General features: G+C 39.6%; 1 protein-coding gene across 2 annotated transcripts in view; it reads left to right on the top strand.

Moving 5' to 3' along the window:
- The window catches only part of LOC124554711 (regulator of G-protein signaling 7), a 268,534-nt gene that overhangs the window by 211,402 nt on the left and 37,583 nt on the right, over window positions 1-19,549 (top strand). For both annotated transcript variants that reach the window (XM_047128349.1, XM_047128350.1), the window contains 2 exons: window positions 10,611-10,724; window positions 14,852-14,977. In XM_047128349.1, coding sequence (XP_046984305.1) covers window positions 10,611-10,724; window positions 14,852-14,977 — 240 coding nt within the window. The remainder of the gene's footprint in view (window positions 1-10,610; window positions 10,725-14,851; window positions 14,978-19,549) is intronic.

Genomic DNA, 19,549 nt, shown 5'->3' with positions numbered 1-19,549 from the left:
GATTCCCCACTCTAGCATATTCTGAATCAGGTCCCGTACCACTTCCTTGTGCACTTCAGGAACTGCAAATGGTTTTTTGAAGAAATAGGCACCCTTTTGCACTGTCAAAAAACACTCGTAACCTTTAACTAGCCCTGGCTGATCTGAAAATACTTCTACATGCTTAGTTAGAATTTGTCTTAAGTCATTCCTTTGTCCCTCATCTGTTTCGCTTAATTCCTGTAATTTGTCATCAGTCCTTTCTCTGATGCTATCCAGCTCAGACGGATCCACTTCTTTACCTCCACCGTACTCATTGTAGCCTTCCATCAGTTTTGTGGTCTTGCAAATACAGATTGGAAAGTCATTCAGTTCTGTATTGTCACATCGTCTCTTACCTATGAAGGGTATTGTTATAAGGTTACCATTAATTCTAACCACTACATCATTTGTCCCGAAATTTACCCGTCCTTCATGTTTGCTTCCTTCATGTTTACTGAGAAAATCAGCACCCAGCAGCATGTCTACGCTTAGTCCACTTATTACTAAGAAGTTCTGCTTAATTACTACCCCCTTTACAACTGTAGGTAGGAATACTTCTTGCTTTACCACCTTCTTGGTTTTTCCTGTTGCTACAATTATATTTAATCCACTAACTGGCATCTTTACTACTTGTTTATTATCTGGGAGTCCATTCACAAAATTTTTTGACACAGCACATACCTCTGATCCTGTATCTATTAAACACTTTACCTTTTCATTTAATACACTTAACTCTATTATTGGCTGTCCTAAGTACTCTTTTTTGATTTCAGGTTTTACTTCGTCTAATAAATCCTGCACCGTTTCCCTTCTGTCAAAACCTGTCTTATGGGTGGATATCACATTCATGCTTACAGGGCCTCCCTCATGCTTAACATTATCCCTATTATTAGTGGCAGCTCCTACCAGTCTGTCCACTAGTGCTAAATCTAAACATCTCTCTAGTGTTTCTCTTCCTTTACTCACCTCTGTTTCTGCGACCCTAACCCAGGTGTCGTCAGCAATATATATATCCTCCACTTCTTCCTTCTTCTCTTCTTCTTCACGACCCTCAACTACTTCAAATAACCTATTAAGCACATCTTTGACCTCTGCTTCATTTCTGTTTCCACCACTGTCAGACAGATCCTCATCGATTCAAAACCTTATTATCAGTACTTACTTCTTCGACAAGCATGTTCTTTTTCTTGTTGTTAATATTACTGTGCCCCATTAACTCTAACGAGCGAGGTGGCGCAGTGGTTAGACACTGGACTCGCATTCGGGAGGACGACGGTTCAATCCCGCGTCCGGCCATCCTGATTTAGGTTTTCCGTTATTTCCCTAAATTGCTCCAGGCAAATGCCGGGATGGTTCCCTTCAAAGGGCACAGCCGACTTCCTTCCCTATCCTTCCCTAATCCGATGAGGCCGATGACCTCGCTGTCTGGTCTCCTTCCCCAAAACAACCCAACCCCATTAACTCTACTTTAATTAATTCTGCTGTCTCTTGTTGCTCCCCGTTATTCTTCCCTTCTTTCGTAGCAACTATATTAATGCTAGGTGGTTTTACTGGTGCCTTTCTTATGGATGGTTTTGCTAGCGGGTTTAACTGGGAATGCCGTTGTCTATGAACGCTAGCATAATCGTAGGGAGCTACAAGTTTTCCGACCGAGGTGTGTCACCGCTAACTGGCGTCCTTCGCCAGCTGGTTACGTCACCTCCTGACGTCTGCCTAATTTGGTCATATTAGCTTCCATCTCCTCACTTAAGTGAGGTACCCATTTTTGTCATTTTAGCTTCCATCTCATCACTTAATGAGGTACCCATTTTCATCTTATTAGAATCCATTTTCGTCATATAAGCACCTAAACCATTCAATTTTGCCAATAGACTCATTAACATACCTGCCACACTATCTATCGCCCCATCATTTACTGATACAATGTCTCCATTAATATTAGCTACTGCCACAGGTAGATCTGAAACACTGGGATCTGATACATTCTGTTCCACCTCCGATCCATAATTAACACTTAATGACTCTGTCAAACTACTACTGAAATTGGGTTGGGACACATCCAAACTAAAGTTCATGGGATCATAAATCTCTTCCCCTTGTTCTTTCACCCTATCTACCCTCAGTTCATCCTCTACATTTGTTTGCTTACACTCAGCCATTTTATTCAGTTTTTTCACACACACACACAAAGTTTTAAAAAGCACACTGCTTAACTTTGCGCTTCTGATGTCTCCAACACGGCTAGCTGAGGCTGCGGGTCCGATCACCATGCACTGGGCCGCCGTACCAGTTTACGGGCCACCACTCCGGTCAGCACTGCCAACTGCTTCCGCTGCCCCGTCGCGTCGTCTCGTAGTTCGTAGTCTGCCAGATGTCGCCGTTATCAGCTACTTCAGTCGGCGCGATATAACCGCAAAATTCATCTGTCACTGTCTTTCTGTCCACGTGGTGATAGTTCACTCATAATATTTGTCCTTTCCCCAGTTTCTATTTATTCGCGAGCACTTTTTTTATCGTCCGGTTACACACACATTACTGCTTTTAATGAAATGTTTCATTATGTTTCCTGGCAGATGCACCATTTGCGATGGATTTTTTACGTGCGTGCATGTGATGCACCAATTGCGACGGATTATACGTTGCTACTGCTGCAATGCAATTTCTTTTATAATTTTTTGTTCACCTACCTCTTTGCAGCGGTAGATCTTCGCACGTAAAACTCCTGACTGCAGCTACTTACGAGATCACAGAAAAGCAGTGTTGAGGAAACTGTAATCTCATAGCTACACGCTGGAGGCCGCTATAAGTAAAATTTGCTTAAAATTGTCTATGTACTTTAAAGAAATGATTCGGAAAGGGGATGTCACTCGTACTTTAAACATGAAGTTCAAATTTAAACCTTCAATAGATCTTTATTGCCTTTAAGCAAGATCATCAGCCCACATTTACAAAAATTACTGAAGTTTCTGCTCACAGTTATCACCATACCTAAAACAGCCAGAACTTTTATCTTCCCAAATTCCGAAACCAATTACTTGTAACACAGTCAATGATCGGCCAATTACTTCTGCACACGATATTCAGTGGTTGTCTTTAGTAAAAGTTTATGCTCACCATGAAATACTCAGTAAGAATATACTCAGTACCGCCACTCTATATAATTCAAATTTTTGTCGGAACGAATTATCACAACACTCTAAAGTTTTAAAAAACAGTTTCTGATCACTACCAGATACCATTAACACTGGACCATAACGCGGAAGTCATCCCAAGACTTCATCTTACACATAATGCGAAAAGTCACATCCAGCATAACCAGCTCCAATCAAAGCTAGCTCGCGACCCCTTTCTCACTCTCCCACACTCAAAAACTATATCTCCTCGCTAGGCGGCCAACTATCTCACTTCTCATTGGCTGTCAGCACTTATGACCAATGAGAACTCACTTCTAGGGTGCGGCTCGCACCAAAATCTAACAAGCACCAACCACTTCTTTAGGCTCATTGACATCATCAAATTAAGTAACACACAACTCTCTAATTAAATAAACAAAATAAAATGAACTATAAGCTTTACTCTACATCTGGAAATTTATTATGTAGTCGCGAATGTTCTGGCTGTCCTATACATAAGCATACATACTTGGAAATCCGACATTCACTAGTAGGGGAACCACTAGCGGATTTGTTCCCACGTTACAGAGTTGGAACACTTGCCAGTTCCTGTAGAGGATTACATGAATGATTTTTAATAATGCCGAATGTCCCACATACTCTCACGCACGCATTCTCATTCACATGCACCCTAACACACAATACACATATTGACTTAGAATTCTTGAAATTATTATTATAGAAAAGTTACAGAGGTTTTCTGAAACTAAAAACATTCCAAATCTATATATGAACACTGAAAGTGTTATCAGATCATTGTACATAGTCACTGAAGGTGAACTATTACATCATTGTATTTATTTAAATTCTTGACTGTCGGAAAAATTACATTTTTTTTTTTTTTTTTTACTCACTTCCAAAATACAACTATTTTTGATCTCAGACTTTGACATATTGTTTGTTTTCACAACAGAAGGATGTACATCAAATATGACATTCCTCAGGTTATTCCTTTATTAGTTATTAATATTTTTAGTTTCGTATAATGTAAGTAGTCTGTCAGCGCTACTCCACTGCTTTCACACGCGCAGCTGCAACAGATGGTCGTGACATCAGTCTGCAGGACACAACTCATCCGTTACTGACCGTATAACACTCTACCGGCTTACATTGCAGCCCACATACATTCTGAAGTAAAGCTTTTAATAGACAAATGGGTGATCGCGCACTAGTTGCGACGCCACAATCTGATGGTATTAGAAGTATTTGATGAATTCCACTCTGCTGTTAATATTGTTTATATTTTGGTTGCCTTATCATTTTGCTATATTCATTCTTTTTATGCCTGTATGTTTTCTGATCTGGGTAACATTTCCAGTATTTCCAGTTATGAGTTTCTTATTCTGTAACTCAGTTAACTGAACTCAGTAATCTGAAATGACTGCGTTAATTGTGTGCACTTTCAGTTGATTTAAAGGCATGCTTTTAAAAAGATGATCTATTACTGTGTCTGATGATTCATCACTCCTTGTTAGGCTGTTTACAAGCAGCTTCATATAATTTGTATGTACAACACCGTAGAAACATTTTGTAGAGCTGCTCTGTTTCGACGTATTTAGATTTAGGTCATTGGCTACTATTAAGTATGGGAATTCTTTAACAGGTTTGTCAAATGGTACTTCAACACAAGTTCTATTGGGAAATCTTTTAGCCTAGAGCTTGGAGAACAATATATACCTAAAGCTAGACATTTGTGTTCCTGAAAATTTGTTTGAATTGCTGCTGCTTTAAAACATATTTCTCTACAGTTTGTAACTGGCCATGGAAAACATTCAGTTATGCTGTTATCCACATAAAAAGCTACCCCTTCTTTCTGTCAGTTCATACTCAATCATTATGAAGATATCTGATACTTCAGCAACATGACCTCTGCTCTTTTGACACATACTGAACATTTTGATTATATATTTGAAAATGAAAATTAGTTTCAATTTCTTTTCTATGTTCTGTTTTGTTTTCTTTTTTTCCCTGGGGACATCAGAACTCCTGGTATTTCAGTTTTGCAGCTTACATGCTTCTTAGTGTCCTTCCTTCTTCTGGTGTTGAAGCTGCAGATTTTGGCAATAAAAAATCAAGGTCATTTGGCTGCTTCATATTCCTTCTAACTCGGTTTGCTGGACTTGCTTCTGCTGCTGAGGTGGTTGGTGCTGATGCTGAAGCTGTTGCAGCTGCTGTTGGTGAGGTTGGTGTTGATCCTGGAGAGTTTGCTGCAGATCCTGTTGAGGTTTCTTGTTGTGTCACAGTAAGTGGTGCTGATGCTTGAGTGGTTGTTTCCATTGAGGTTGCAGGTCTTTCCAACAGCATATGATTCTGCAGTCACTGGGCCAACATTTTTGATAGATGAGGTAGGTTCATGATTGCACAGATTGACATCTTGAAATCTTCTTTCTTATGTGTAGTTTGTTTGGTCCAGATCATTGTTAACTCCTTGGATGTCTTCTTTCCTCTTTTCCATTATCCTGAGCCACTGGTGTATTGTAGTTTGCATTGTTTGGATTAATTTCTTTTCTATGCCTTCTGTCTTTTTCTTTGCAATACACTGATCAGTTGTATTTTGTATTGTTTTGGTCATTTTCTTTTCTATACTTTCTGTTGTCTCTTTTCTTATTCCCTTGTCAGTAGTTTTTTCAGACTTTAACTATAGCACTTGGGATTTTAACTTTGTTCTTGCTAATGACAACAGCCAGTCCTTCTCATATCTGTTTATTCCTTTCACTGCTTAAGTGAAAGCCTTCTAAAGTAAAATTGTTTCAACTTAGTCTTTACACTGCAAAATTAACAGCAGTTCTTCTTTTTCTTAAAAGACATCATAGTCACCGTTGACTGTATAAAATATTTATTGTTACTATTGCAATTTCAACCTTATGGCCAGTTTCAAATAACACTGCAAAGTTACATTCTGTCAGAATATAAAACTATCTGACATGAGTACATGTCGTCGTCAAAATGCAGGCTTTTGACTGTGAGAGTCCCACAAGATCTGATGAGTACAACACTTACTACATCGTAATATGTTGTTAAATATATACTGAACTGTCGATGTTACCATCGTTCTAATAACCTATCACACATACAAGTTCAGGTGCACTGACAACATGTGGAGCTAAGTCAGTTGGCGCAAAAATACTTTCTTTTGTGTGTATTTCTTAATTCATTGATAGTGTCTATCATATAGTGATTTGTTGCTTCAATTTTTGAATTTAAATGTTGTACACCATATTGTGTTGGAATAGGGTGGATTATTATATTCATTTTATGACCAAGTTTTAGTATATGCCCTAATGTTTTGTAAACATGTTTTTTTTAACCATTTGAATGGGGCTATGAATCTCATTCATTCCTCCTATTACCACTAATGTATTGTCTGTTGTGGAAGTTTTTGTGGCAATTGCATTTCTTGTGATTTTCTTTAAAGGCGCACCTGGTTTCATGATATCTCCACCTGGTAAGAAGAGTCTAACTTCTCCTGTAGAAGTGATCCACACCCTCTTTCCTGGCTGTCCACTAAAATGAGTACTGTATCTTGCTTTTCTGGTGTGTCTCATTTCCGACTATTTCACTCTGGACAGACTTATTTGTAATAGACAAGCTCTTGGTCATTGTCACTTCCCTCATTTTTGTCATCATTTCACTTTCCCTGTTTGTTTTTCATCTTGTTTGTCAGATATTTTAATGCTGATGCATTGAAGATTGTAAACAGTTTTTGATATTTGAATGTTTTTGGTTTCCTTAATGTTTCTCTGCAGCTCCCTAATACAATTTTCTAACAATTCCACATTGTCTTTGTGAACAATGTTTATAATGTCTTCTTTTCTTGCTGATTCACACCCAAAATGTGCACAGCACTTTAAAGTTAATACATACGGTATGTCATTGCACTGCTTGCAGTTACCATATCTGTTGTTAAGCATCTGACTTACTTTTTGTTACTGGAATCATAGTTTTTAGTATTATTTCACATTCACTACACACAAAAAGCATTGTACCCATATTGTGGCACTTTTTGTACAAAAATAGCATTCAATACTTTATTTTTGTAAGCACAACTTACAGAACATGTATGTATGTAGATGTCTGTATTAATCTCATAAGTGTCTTGTAAGGAAGCCTATGTAGGATGCTTGACTCATGACTGAATTGATTCTGTGTTTTTATCTACCGCTCTCTCTTTATTTATCTATTTCAGCCAAAACAATTGTATAAATAGTTAACAGAGTGCCAATAAAAAGCATAGGAAAAACAAAAGGTTTACAAACTTACATACATATGAATACAGCATTGCAACTAAGTTTCTAAACTAATGAATGGAACTACACTCCTGGAAATTGAAATAAGAACACCGTGAATTCATTGTCCCAGGAAGGGGAAACTTTATTGACACATTCCTGGGGCCAGATACATCACATGATCACACTGACAGAACCACAGGCACATAGACACAGGCAACAGAGCATGCACAATGTCGGCACTAGTACAGTGTATATCCACCTTTCGCAGCAATGCAGGCTGCTATTCTCTCATGGAGACGATCGTAGAGATGCTGGATGTAGTCCTGTGGAACGGCTTGCCATGCCATTTCCACCTGGCGCCTCAGTTGGACCAGCGTTCGTGCTGGACGTGCAGACCGCGTGAGACGACGCTTCATCCAGTCCCAAACATGCTCAATGGGGGACAGATCCGGAGATCTTGCTGGCCAGGATAGTTGACTTACACCTTCTAGAGCACGTTGGGTGGCACGGGATACATGCGGACGTGCATTGTCCTGTTGGAACAGCAAGTTCCCTTGCCGGTCTAGGAATGGTAGAACGATGGGTTCGATGACGGTTTGGATGTACCGTGCACTATTCAGTGTCCCCTCGACGATCACCAGTGGTGTACGGCCAGTGTAGGAGATCGCTCCCCACACCATGATGCCGGGTGTTGGCCCTGTGTGCCTCGGTCGTATGCAATCCTGATTGTGGCGCTCACCTGCACGGCGCCAAACATGCATACGACCATCATTGGCACCAAGGCAGAAGCGACTCTCATCGCTGAAGACGACACGTCTCCATTCGTCCCTCCATTCACGCCTGTCGCGACACCACTGGAGGCGGGCTGCACGATGTTGGGGCGTGAGCGGAAGACGGCCTAACAGTGTGCGGGACCGTAGCCCAGCTTCATGGAGACGGTTGCGAATGGTCCTCGCCGATACCCCAGGAGCAACAGTGTCCCTAATTTGCTGGGAAGTGGCGGTGCGGTCCCCTACGGCACTGCGTAGGATCCTACGGTCTTGGCGTGCATCCGTGCGTCGCTGCGGTCCGGTCCCAGGTCGACGGGCACGTGCACCTTCCGCCGACCACTGGCGACAACATCGATATACTGTGGAGACCTCACGCCCCACGTGTTGAGCAATTCGGCGGTACGTCCACCCGGCCTCCCGCTTGCCCACTATACACCCTCGCTCAAAGTCCGTCAACTGCACATACGGTTCACGTCCACGCTGTCGTGGCATGCTACCAGTGTTAAAGACTGCGATGGAGCTCCGTATGCCACGGCAAACTGGCTGACACTGACGGCGGCAGTGCACAAATGCTGCGCAGCTAGCGCCATTCGACGGCCAACACCGCAGTTCGTGGTGTGTCCGCTGTGCTGTGCGTGTGATCATTGCTTGTACAGCCCTCTGGCAGTGTCCGGAGCAAGTATGGTGGGTCTGACACACCGGTGTCAATGTGTTCTTTTTTCCATTTCCAGGAGTGTAGTATAAGGAGAAATGTGCAAGCCCCAAGCATTCCAACTTCAGTTTGAAAATCTGAGGTTTATTCTTCACATATTGCATTTCTGTTAGAAGCTTACTGAAAATAGTAACTGAACAACAGCATACACCTAAGTGTGCAATGGTTGTAGTGGTGTTATCTGAGTGCAGATAATTTTATTTGATGTTCTGTGAGTGAATGCTGGTGTTTTGAATCAGTTCATAAGTATGTAAAATTCACTTAATGGAATATGTTTGCTTGTTTGACTGTGGTAAGATACCTAGGTTCTTGAACAGTACTTTGCACATACTTTATGAACTGAAACTGCACACAATTCTGATAGCCCTTTACTGCTCTAACATTATTCTTTGTGAATGCATAGAGATGCCGTAACAAATGGGTCACTATAATCCTGGTTTATGAGTGACATGTTCTTACTTTTTAACCTTCCAGTCAATCTCTCCCTCGTCTCAGAGAGGAACTATTTGTTCTGAAAGCTAGGATAGTGTATGTGCTTTTAAATGTTTCTATTGGTAATACTTACATTTCTCAGTTCCGTCTCATAATTTTATAGTTTTCTTGATAGAATTTTGTTTCCAATATTATTAAATATTTTACCCAACTCTGGAGGTTTCTGACAGTTGCATTTTCCCACAGAAGAGGTTTCATATCTTGAAAACTCAATTCCAGCCCTCATACATTTATTTACAACTGATTGCATCTACTGAAACCTCCATATTCTCATTTCTAATGCATGATTTAATCACTCTGATGACTAGAGACTGGATCTGAATGAACATGTACATTTTTTTCTTGTAGTGGAAAAGATAACTTACGTTTGCTTCGTATTGTTGTCACTGTTTTGTAGTACTTTGAAGTGAACATTTTACATGCTCGTTGTAAAAACATCATATTAAAAAGTGATTATACATATCATTCCATTCTCATCCTTTGATCTGCCAGGCAATTTACTCCTGTGTTGTACATTCTTTCAGTTTTTGTTCAAGTTGAAGACAGTGACCCTACAAAGAGAGTATGATTGTCACTATCTTCTAACTTTGTTCCTCTGCAGCTCACCCTGATCACTTCTGTGTACCCAATAGTATTGTTTAGACAGATCCAAATGACTTGGCTGTCATTATAATTGCATTAGTGTTTAATGAAGTGGTGCAGAGGAATTGGAATATGCACTATAAGCATTCTCCACTGCATACAATGTACTGCTGCTACTCTTGCTTTACTTTGTGCAGTTCTTTCTTTTCTGCTGACTGCAGTGACAAGAATTGCAGTACTAATGTAATTTAAGAACATTGCTGCATGTATGTAATTCACATATATTTTGATGTTGCATGAAATTGTGTAGATTGTTTTGAGCACTTATCTAAAGGGACTTTTTTTGCAATCATTAAATGTTGTTGAGGGAGTTAAATCAGACATCAAAAAACATAGTAAGCACTGTCTGACATGCTTGCTGCATGTGCAATGCTTTTGCAAAAGGAAATACCATTGAAACACTTCCATTGCTTTCTAATAGAACTGAGATTTGTTGTTGTCGCTCTGTGTAAGAGTTCCTGATAGGTGCCAGACTAAAATAATTATAGTTTGATATTGTTTATATTTTACCCATAAAAGAATATAACTGCAAATCTAATACCTAATGACTAAAACTGAATTGTTGTTTCAGGTGCATCAGCTACTTTGAACAGTATATTGAATATGATCCATTTTTCACTCCACCTGAGCTTACTAATCCATGGATTTCAGATAGTACTGAATTATGGGAGCAGGAAAAAACAGCGTGAGTTGTGCTAATTATTTTTGGAACTGGAATGAAATAGAAATGGAAAGCATGAATACAATATTCAAGAAATTAGTTTTGAAATGAAAGATTATTTAATTACTAAAAATTATTGCCTGTGGTACTTTAAAGACATGGCTGTAAATAATGTGTTGCTCACATGTATGTTCATTCAGCTTTATACCACTAACAAGACTTGTTTAAGAGAGACACAGTTTCTATAGAGGCTCACTAAATGGGCAACTTTTAAATAACCTGATTATATTAGTCTGTAGTCCAAACTTGACGTGAGAATCAATCAGATTGACACTAACTTCTAAATTTGGCAAAAGCCAAATGGCAAAAATAAAAAGGTTAAACTCAAAGGTTAAACTCAAAAGTTCAACTCAATGATACCTCTGTTCTCATCCATTTTGCGTCTTCTTTAAATATTTGAATGTTTTTACAGCAGGAATGAATTATTTTTAAACTATCAGGTCATATTAACCATCTGCAAAACTACAAGAAAACTTCAAAGTTAATATACAGGGTAGTCCATAGATCATGACTGGGCCAAATATCTCACGAAATAAGCATCAAACAAAAAAACTACAAAGAACGAAACTTGTCTAGCTTGAAGGGGGAAACCAGATGGCGCTATGGTTGGCCCGCTAGATGGTGCTGCCATGGGTCAAATGGATATCAACTGCGTTTTTTTAAAATAGGAACCCCAGTTTTTTATTACATATTCGTGCAGTGCGTAAAGAAATATGAATGTTTTAGTTGGACCACTTTTTTCGCTTTGTGATAGATGGCGCTGTAATAGTCACAAACATATGGCTCACAATTTTAGACAAACAGTTGGTAACAGGTAAGTTTTTTAAATTAAAATACAGAACATAGGTATGTTTGAACATTTTATTTTGGTTGTTCCAATGTGATACATGTACCTTTTTGAACTTACCATTTCTGAGAACGCATGCTGTTACAGCGTGATTACCTGTAAATACCACATTAATGCAATAGATGCTCAAAATGATATCTGTCAACCTCAGTGCATTTGGTAATACATGTAACGACATTCTTCTTAACAGTGAGTAGTTCGCCTTCTGTAATGATCGCACATGCATTGAAATGCGCTGACGCATGTTGTCAGGCATTGTCGGTGGATCATGATAGCAAATATCCTTCCTTCAACTTTCCCCACAGAAAGAAATCCGGGGACATCAGATCCGGTGAGTGTGCGGGCCATGGTATGGTGCATCGATGACCAAGCCACCTGTCATGAAATATACTATTCAATACCACTTCAACCGCACGCGAGCTATGTGTCGGACATCCATCATGTTGGATGTACATCGTCATTCTATCATATAGTGAAACATCTTGTAGTAACATCGGTAGAACATTAAGTAGGAAATCAGCATGCATTACACCATTTATATTGCCATCGATAAAATGGAGGCCAATTATCCTTCCTCCCATAATGCCACACCATACATTAACCCACCAAGGTCACTGATGTTCCACTTGTCGCAGCCATCATGGATTTTCCGTTGCCCAATAATGCATATTATGCCGATTTACGTTACCACTGTTGGTGAATGACGCTTTATCACTAAATAGAATGCGTGCAAATAATCTGTCATCGTCCCGTAATTTCTCTTGTGCCCAGTGGCAGAACTGTACATGACGTTCAAAGTCATCACCATGCAATTCCTGGAGCACAGAAATATGGTACGGGTGCAATCAATGTTGATGTAGAATTCTCAACACCGACGTTTTTGAGATTCCCGATTCTCATGCAATTTGTCTGCTACTGATGTGCGAATTAGCTGCGACACCAGCTAAAACACCTACTTGGGCATCATCATTTGTTGCAGGTCATGGTTGATGTTTCACATGTGGCTGAACACTTCCTGTTTCCTTAAATAAAGTAACTATCCGGTGAATGGTGCGGACACTTGGATGATGTCGTCCAGGATACCGAGCAGCATACATAGCACACGCCCGTTGGGCATTTTGATCACAATAGCCATACATCAAAACGATATTGACCTTTTCCGCAATTGGTAAATGGTCTACTTTAACATGGGTAATTTTATCATGAAGCAAATACTGTCTGCACTGGCAGAATGTTACATGATACCACATACTTATACGTTTGTGACTATTACAGCACCATCTATCGCAAAGTGAAAAAAGTGGTCCAACTAAAACATTCATATTTCTTTACGTACTACACAAATATGTAATAAAAAATAGGGGTTCCTATTTTAAAAAATGCAGTTGATATCCGTTTGACCTATGACAGCGCCCTCTAGTGGGCCAACCATAGCGCCATCTGGTTCCCTCTTCAAGCTAGATGAGTTTCGTTCTTTGTAGTTTTTTTGTTTGATGCTTATTATGTGAGATATTTGGCCCGGTCACTATCAATGGACCACCCTGTATATGTAGCAGGTGATTACATGTGATAAGAGACAATTACTTCATACAACATGTTACATATTACTGTGTAAAACATCACTGAATTATAATACACTTCTCTTGGTCACCAATATAATTTTTTATCATCTCAAAACGCTTTTTGGGATAAACTCATCATCAGATCTGTCAAAATCAATGCAAAGTATCATGTCATCTCCTAGTCCATTCCATAAATTCAGGGGCATTGGGTGTTATGGGATGAAACAGTCGATGACAGGCTATGTTACAAGGCATGATCAAAAAGTTATGGGAATTTTTGTTGTAATCAAAGAATCTTTGTTTATTCATGATCATCTATTCTCCTTCAGAGTAATTTCTCTCAGGTATAATTAAGTTGTGCCAGTGCTTTTTCCAGTCTTGGAAGAACTTCTGGAACTTATTTTTTATTATTTTGTTCAGCTCCTTCAGCCATTCTGTTTTTATCTCATCAATGGTGACAAAACAAAGTCCTTTCATAAATCTTTTTAGCCTCAGGAATAGAGAGAAGTACAGGAGACCATGTCCAGCAAGCATGGTGGCTGCGGCAACATAATGGTTTTGTTGTTTACCAAAAAATCATGAACAGGCACTGAATGTGATCAGGGGCATTATCATGACGCAATTTCCATGGAGTGGTTTTGCCACAATTCTGGTCATTTTCTTCAGATTGCTTCACACAAACAGTGCATAACTTCCAGGTAGTAAGGAATGTAGTATGGCCATAAGGCAAGAGCTCATGATGCACTACCCCACTGTAATCAAAGAAAACTGTGAGAAGAACCTTCATGTATGATTGAACTGCTTGAATTTTTTTTTTTTTTTTGTCTTGGCTCTTCAGATAATTTGCATTGAGACAATTGGGCCTTGGTTTTGACATCATACCTGTATACCAATGTTTTGTCACCTGTTACAACCTTCTTTAGAAGTTCTGGAACATTGTCGATGTCATTCAGCACTTCCTGAACCATTTCTATGTGACATAGTTTTTGGTCAAAATTCAACAGTTGCGGAACAGACTTTGCTGCTACTCATTTCATGCCAAAAACACCCAAAAAAATTGCTTGGCATGAGCCAAATTATATGCCGACATTGTTAGTAACCTCACAGAGGGTGATTCAGCAACTTTTCAGGACCATTTTCTTTACTTTTTCCACATTGTCATCAGTAACTGATGTGCTATTGTCCAGGGCGGTCATTATCTTCATTGTCTTCTCAACCCTCTTTGAAATGTTCATACCACTCACATTAAAAATATGCTGAGCACATGAAAACATCTATGACCTTTTTGACTGTGAACGATAAACTTAATATTCAAAATGGCTGAAAATGCAAACATATCAGGAACATGTGCACCAACAAGGTAAAAAAAACTATTTGAAACCACGATGTATAAAGCATGCAAAATTAAAAAGTTCCAATTACTTTTTGATGACACCTCATAAATTGATTTTGGCATATCTGATGATGTGTTTATCCTGAAACAAGTAATGAGATGGTAAATAAGAACACATATAAGTGACCAAGACGAGAGTACTAGCATTCAGTGCTAACAATGATTGCAGATCTACTGAGAGAGATTTTGTCTAGAGTGATAAAATATCACTTTTATTTTATAAACATGAGACACATTATTTTTATGTTAGGTAGATGACAGAATAACGCATATTCTCATATACTTGCAGGAAAGAAATTTCTGCTCGGCGAGTAAAACGCTGGGCATTCAGCCTTCAGGAGCTACTGCAAGATCCTGTAGGGAAGGAACATTTCACCAAATTTCTTGATAAAGAATTCAGTGGGGAAAATCTCAAGTAAGTTTTAGATTTATAAATAGAAATGCACTGAACCAAAGAAAGATACATAAAAAGGTCCATAAATTATAAAGCTGTCCATGAAGTAAACAATGTGTAACAGTTCATTATATCACTGTGGTGCCAACTGTTGCTCAAATTGCTACTGTAGATACATGTGAACCATACGCCAAACGTAATGGTCTTTCCTCTCAGTAGTGCCATGTGGCCGTCCTGAGCCTAGTCTTCTTGTGGTTGTTCATTCTCGTAATCACCACTGCCAGAAATCATGTACAGTGGCTACATTCCTGCCAAGTATTTCTGCAATATTGAAGACGGAACATCCAGCTTCTTGCAGCCCTAGTAAATGATGCAATTGAAATTCAGTGACGTGCTGATAATAGCGTCTATGTTGCCTTAAAGGCATTCTTGACTAAAATAAACTCACCACGTCCAGTCTCAAAGGCAACTAACACTCACGACCATTGCAGCATGTATTTAAAGCAAGCCTGATTTGCATCATCATAGTGACGCTACTAGTAGCACTCTTATGCGATTTGCATGAAACTTGAATAGACATCATCTGTCAGATGTAGAAACACACCTACCAACTTTCGTTTGTCACACAATTCCTTCTTGGTGTTGTGATATTTTTTTCCATCAGTGTGTAATAGCAAAATTTTTTACTTATGACACAATATAATAGTAATTTCTACTTGCATAGACCGAGCGAGGTGGCGCTGTGGTTAGCACACTGGACTCGCATTCGGGAGGATGATGGTTCAAACCCGTCTTGATTTAGGTTTTCCGTGACTTTTCTAATAATTTCAGTCAAATGCTGGGATGGTTCCTTTGAAAGGGCACAGCCAATTTCCTTCCTAATCCTTCCCAAATCTGAGCTTGTACTCCGTCTCTAATGACCTCGTTGTCAACACTAATCTCCTCCTCCTCTACTTGCATAGATCATTATTCAATTTCAAAAGGAATTATCTGAAAAGATGATCTGCATTTTTAATTTCTTATCCTTCAGTTTCAGTTAAAAAACTTCTGAATTGAAATACTTGATTGAAGTAGCCTTATTGATGACAGGGGGGAAAATCAAACATCCACCATACTCCGTTTGATTTTTTTAATCCTCCAAGGATCATGTTCGTGATATTTCACCAGTGCTGCAGCAACAGGTGTACAAAAATATTCCATTTTCTCAGTTAAAATATGGCTATATGCTGACTATTCACATTGGATAATCCAGTAAAATAAACACACCTGTAGTTGGGTGAAGCAAAAATTACTTCAGTTGTGTTTGATGTATTTTTTTAAATTTATTTATTAACTTTTGGTTTCATGACCATGCAGCCAACCATAGTTTATACATATCAGTAACAACTGTCACTTTTGACTATTATATATGTAGAAATTTAAATCCATTTGTAGCAAAACAGGTATAATTTTTATAAAATTGGTATGTATACAGTATACTTCTCTGTGTACAAAATTTAAATGAAAACCAGTTGCAATAAAAGATGTATTATTTTTAACTAAAAGATTTGTACAAGTACACTTAACTTTACTTTATGTATCTGATTTGTCTCCTGATGTATTGGATAATTGGGGTCCGACCTCCAGGCAACACAATTCTTTGTTTCTGCTGTGTCCCCTTAGAGTGGCCACTTTCAGAGAGGCCACTTTCACATATGGTACCATTTTTTAGTTTCCTCTTCCTTCCTGCCATATTCACATGATCTAGATTTTGATGTAGCTAATTGTACACTAAAACACCAAAGAAACTGGTATAGGAATGCGTATTCAAATATAGAAATGTATAAACAGGCAGAATACGGCACTGTGGTCAGCAATGCCTATATAAGACAACAAGTGTCTGTTGCAGTTGTTAGACTGGTTACGCTACAATGGCAGGTTATCAAGATTCAAGTGAGCTTGAACATGGTGTTATAGTCAGCGCACGAGCGATGGGACACAGTACCTCTCAGGTAGTGATGAAGTGCGGATTTTCACATATGACCATTTCACGAGTGTACTGTGAATATCAGGAATCCAGTAAAACATCAAATCTCCAACATCGCTGCGGCCAGAAAAAGATCCTGTAAGAACAGGACCAATTAAGACTGAAGAGATGTGACTGAAGTGCAACCCTTCTGCAAATTACTGCAGATTTCAATTCTGGGCCATCAACAAGTGTCGGCATGTGAACCATTCAATGAAACATCATTGATATGGGTTTTTGGAGTCGATGGCCCACTTGTGTACCCTTGATGACTGCACAACATAAATCTTTATGCCTTACCTGGGCCTGTCAACGTCGACATTGGACTGTTGATGAGTGGAAACATGTTGCCTGATTGGACAAGTCTTGTTTCATATTGTACTGAGCAGATGGATGTGTATGGCTATGGAGACAAACTCATAAATCCATGGTCCCTGCATGTCAGCAGGGGACTGTTCAAGCTGGTGGACACTCTTTAATGGTGTGGGGCATGTGCAGTTGGAGTGGTGTGGGACCCCTCATACATCTAGTTACGACTCTGACTGGTAGCACATACATAAGCATCCTGTCTGATCACCTGCATTCATTCATGTCCATTGTGCATTTTGACAGACTTGGGCAGTTTCAGCAGGACAATGCAACACCCCACATCCCGCATTGCTGCAGAATGGCTCCAGGAACACTCTTCTGAGTGAAAAAACACTTCCACTGGCCACCAAACTCCCCTAGGCATGAACATTATTGAACATATTTGGGATGCCTTGCAAGGTACTGTTGAGTAGAGATTCCACCCCCTCGTACTCTTATGGATTTATGGATAGCCCTGCAGGATTCATGATGTCAGCTCCGTCCAGCACTACTTCAGACGTTAGTCGAGTCCATGCCACGTTGTGTTGCAGCACTTCTGCTTGCTCACAGGGACCCTACTCGATATTAGACAGGTGTCCCAGTTTCGTTGGCTCTTCAGTGTATACAGACATTCATAATTCCTTGAGAACTATGTATATGAGTTTATCCACCCTAACGCCTGTTGTTACCAAAAGAGTGGCAATGCAATGGAGGTCTTAGTCCCCCTATACCAGTTACTTGACTTAGTGTACAACCTATCCTGTCTGTCATTGCAGAACATTCCAAAATTATATGGTTCATGTCTTTTTCTTCCCTACAAGTACAAATATGGTTGACAGTGAGCCCCAAGTGATGTAAGTGGGTGTATTTTTTTTTTTTTTAAAAAAAAAAAAAAGTGACCACATTCGAAATTCATTTGAAAGTGGTTGTATAAGGTCCCGTTTACACCATGTGCTTCATTTACCATTGCATTGATAGGGTCACAGGGTTATTGTTATAATGTTTCCCTTTGCCGGCCGGGGTGGCCGAGCGGTTTTAGGCACTACAGTCTGGAAACGCGCAACCGCTAAAGTTGCAGGTTCGAATCCTGCCTCGGGCATGGATGTGTGTGATGTCCTTAGGTTAGTTAGGTTTAAGCAGTTCTAAGTCTTGGGGACTGATGACCTCAGATGTTAAGTCCCATAGTACTTAGAACCATTTGAACCCTTTGCCACTGGTTCGTCTGCTCCTTTCCTCATCCCACCTCAATCGCATTGTCCCTTTTAAGTCACCAAGCGAGGTGGCACAGTGGTTAGCACACTGGACTCACATTCAGAAGGACGACGATTCAAAGCCACGTCTGGCCATCATGAGTTAGGTTTTCCTTGATTTCTCTAAATTGCTTCAGGCAAATTGCAGGATGGTTCCTTTGAAAGGGCACGGCCAACTTCCTTCCCCATCATTCTGTAATCTGATGCAACTAATGACCTCACTGTTTGGTCCCATTCCCCGTCAAATCAACCTGCCTGCCCTTTAAGGCATATAAAGTCTGTGTGCAGAATATTCGGATGACATGGCATTCCTGAAGCAACACCTCATTCAGCGATCTGGTTGGCTTGTTTGTTGCTGCAGATGTCGCTGGACCCTTTGACCCACATTAATGTGATGTATTTTTGCTGCATAATTGCATAATTGACTGTGTCGTCATGTTGCTGTGTAAAATGGTTTTTTGAGGTCATGACTTGTGCTCAGGAATCAGTTAAAAAAATAAATTTGCCCTCACTGCAATTTCCTCTATAGTTACTGTTTCTAAAATGGCTACTGGCTCTGCGTAACAGACATTTGTACAGGTAATTTATAACATCCCCAAACTGTGTTGTCTGGTCTATGAATGCATATCTAGCGCCATTTGCAGTCTAGGCACCATCTTTGTGTATTATTTTGGCAGCCATTATGTGCATTAAGACTTGTATCACCGTACATGCTCTGAAGGATTATCATAGCTATCATTCAGAATGTTTGCTTTGATTTGTGTGAGGGATGTATGATAATTGTTGTCATAACACGGTAGAGCTGTCTTGCACATCACTCTGTGGTGGAGTTCTTCTATTTTCAAGTAATCTAGAACATATGTTGGTGCTTGTTTGTTGACCCAATAGCATTTGGTAAAATAGTTGATTTCCACCATATGGATGTTCTGCATAACCAGTGGTCTCATAAACTGACTTGCTTCAGCATGAACTTCATTGCGAGATTACATT

This window comes from Schistocerca americana, chromosome X, assembly GCF_021461395.2.
Source record: "Schistocerca americana isolate TAMUIC-IGC-003095 chromosome X, iqSchAmer2.1, whole genome shotgun sequence".
Classification (NCBI taxonomy): Eukaryota; Metazoa; Arthropoda; class Insecta; order Orthoptera; family Acrididae; genus Schistocerca; species Schistocerca americana.
This window is presented reverse-complemented; position numbering and strand designations above follow the sequence as displayed.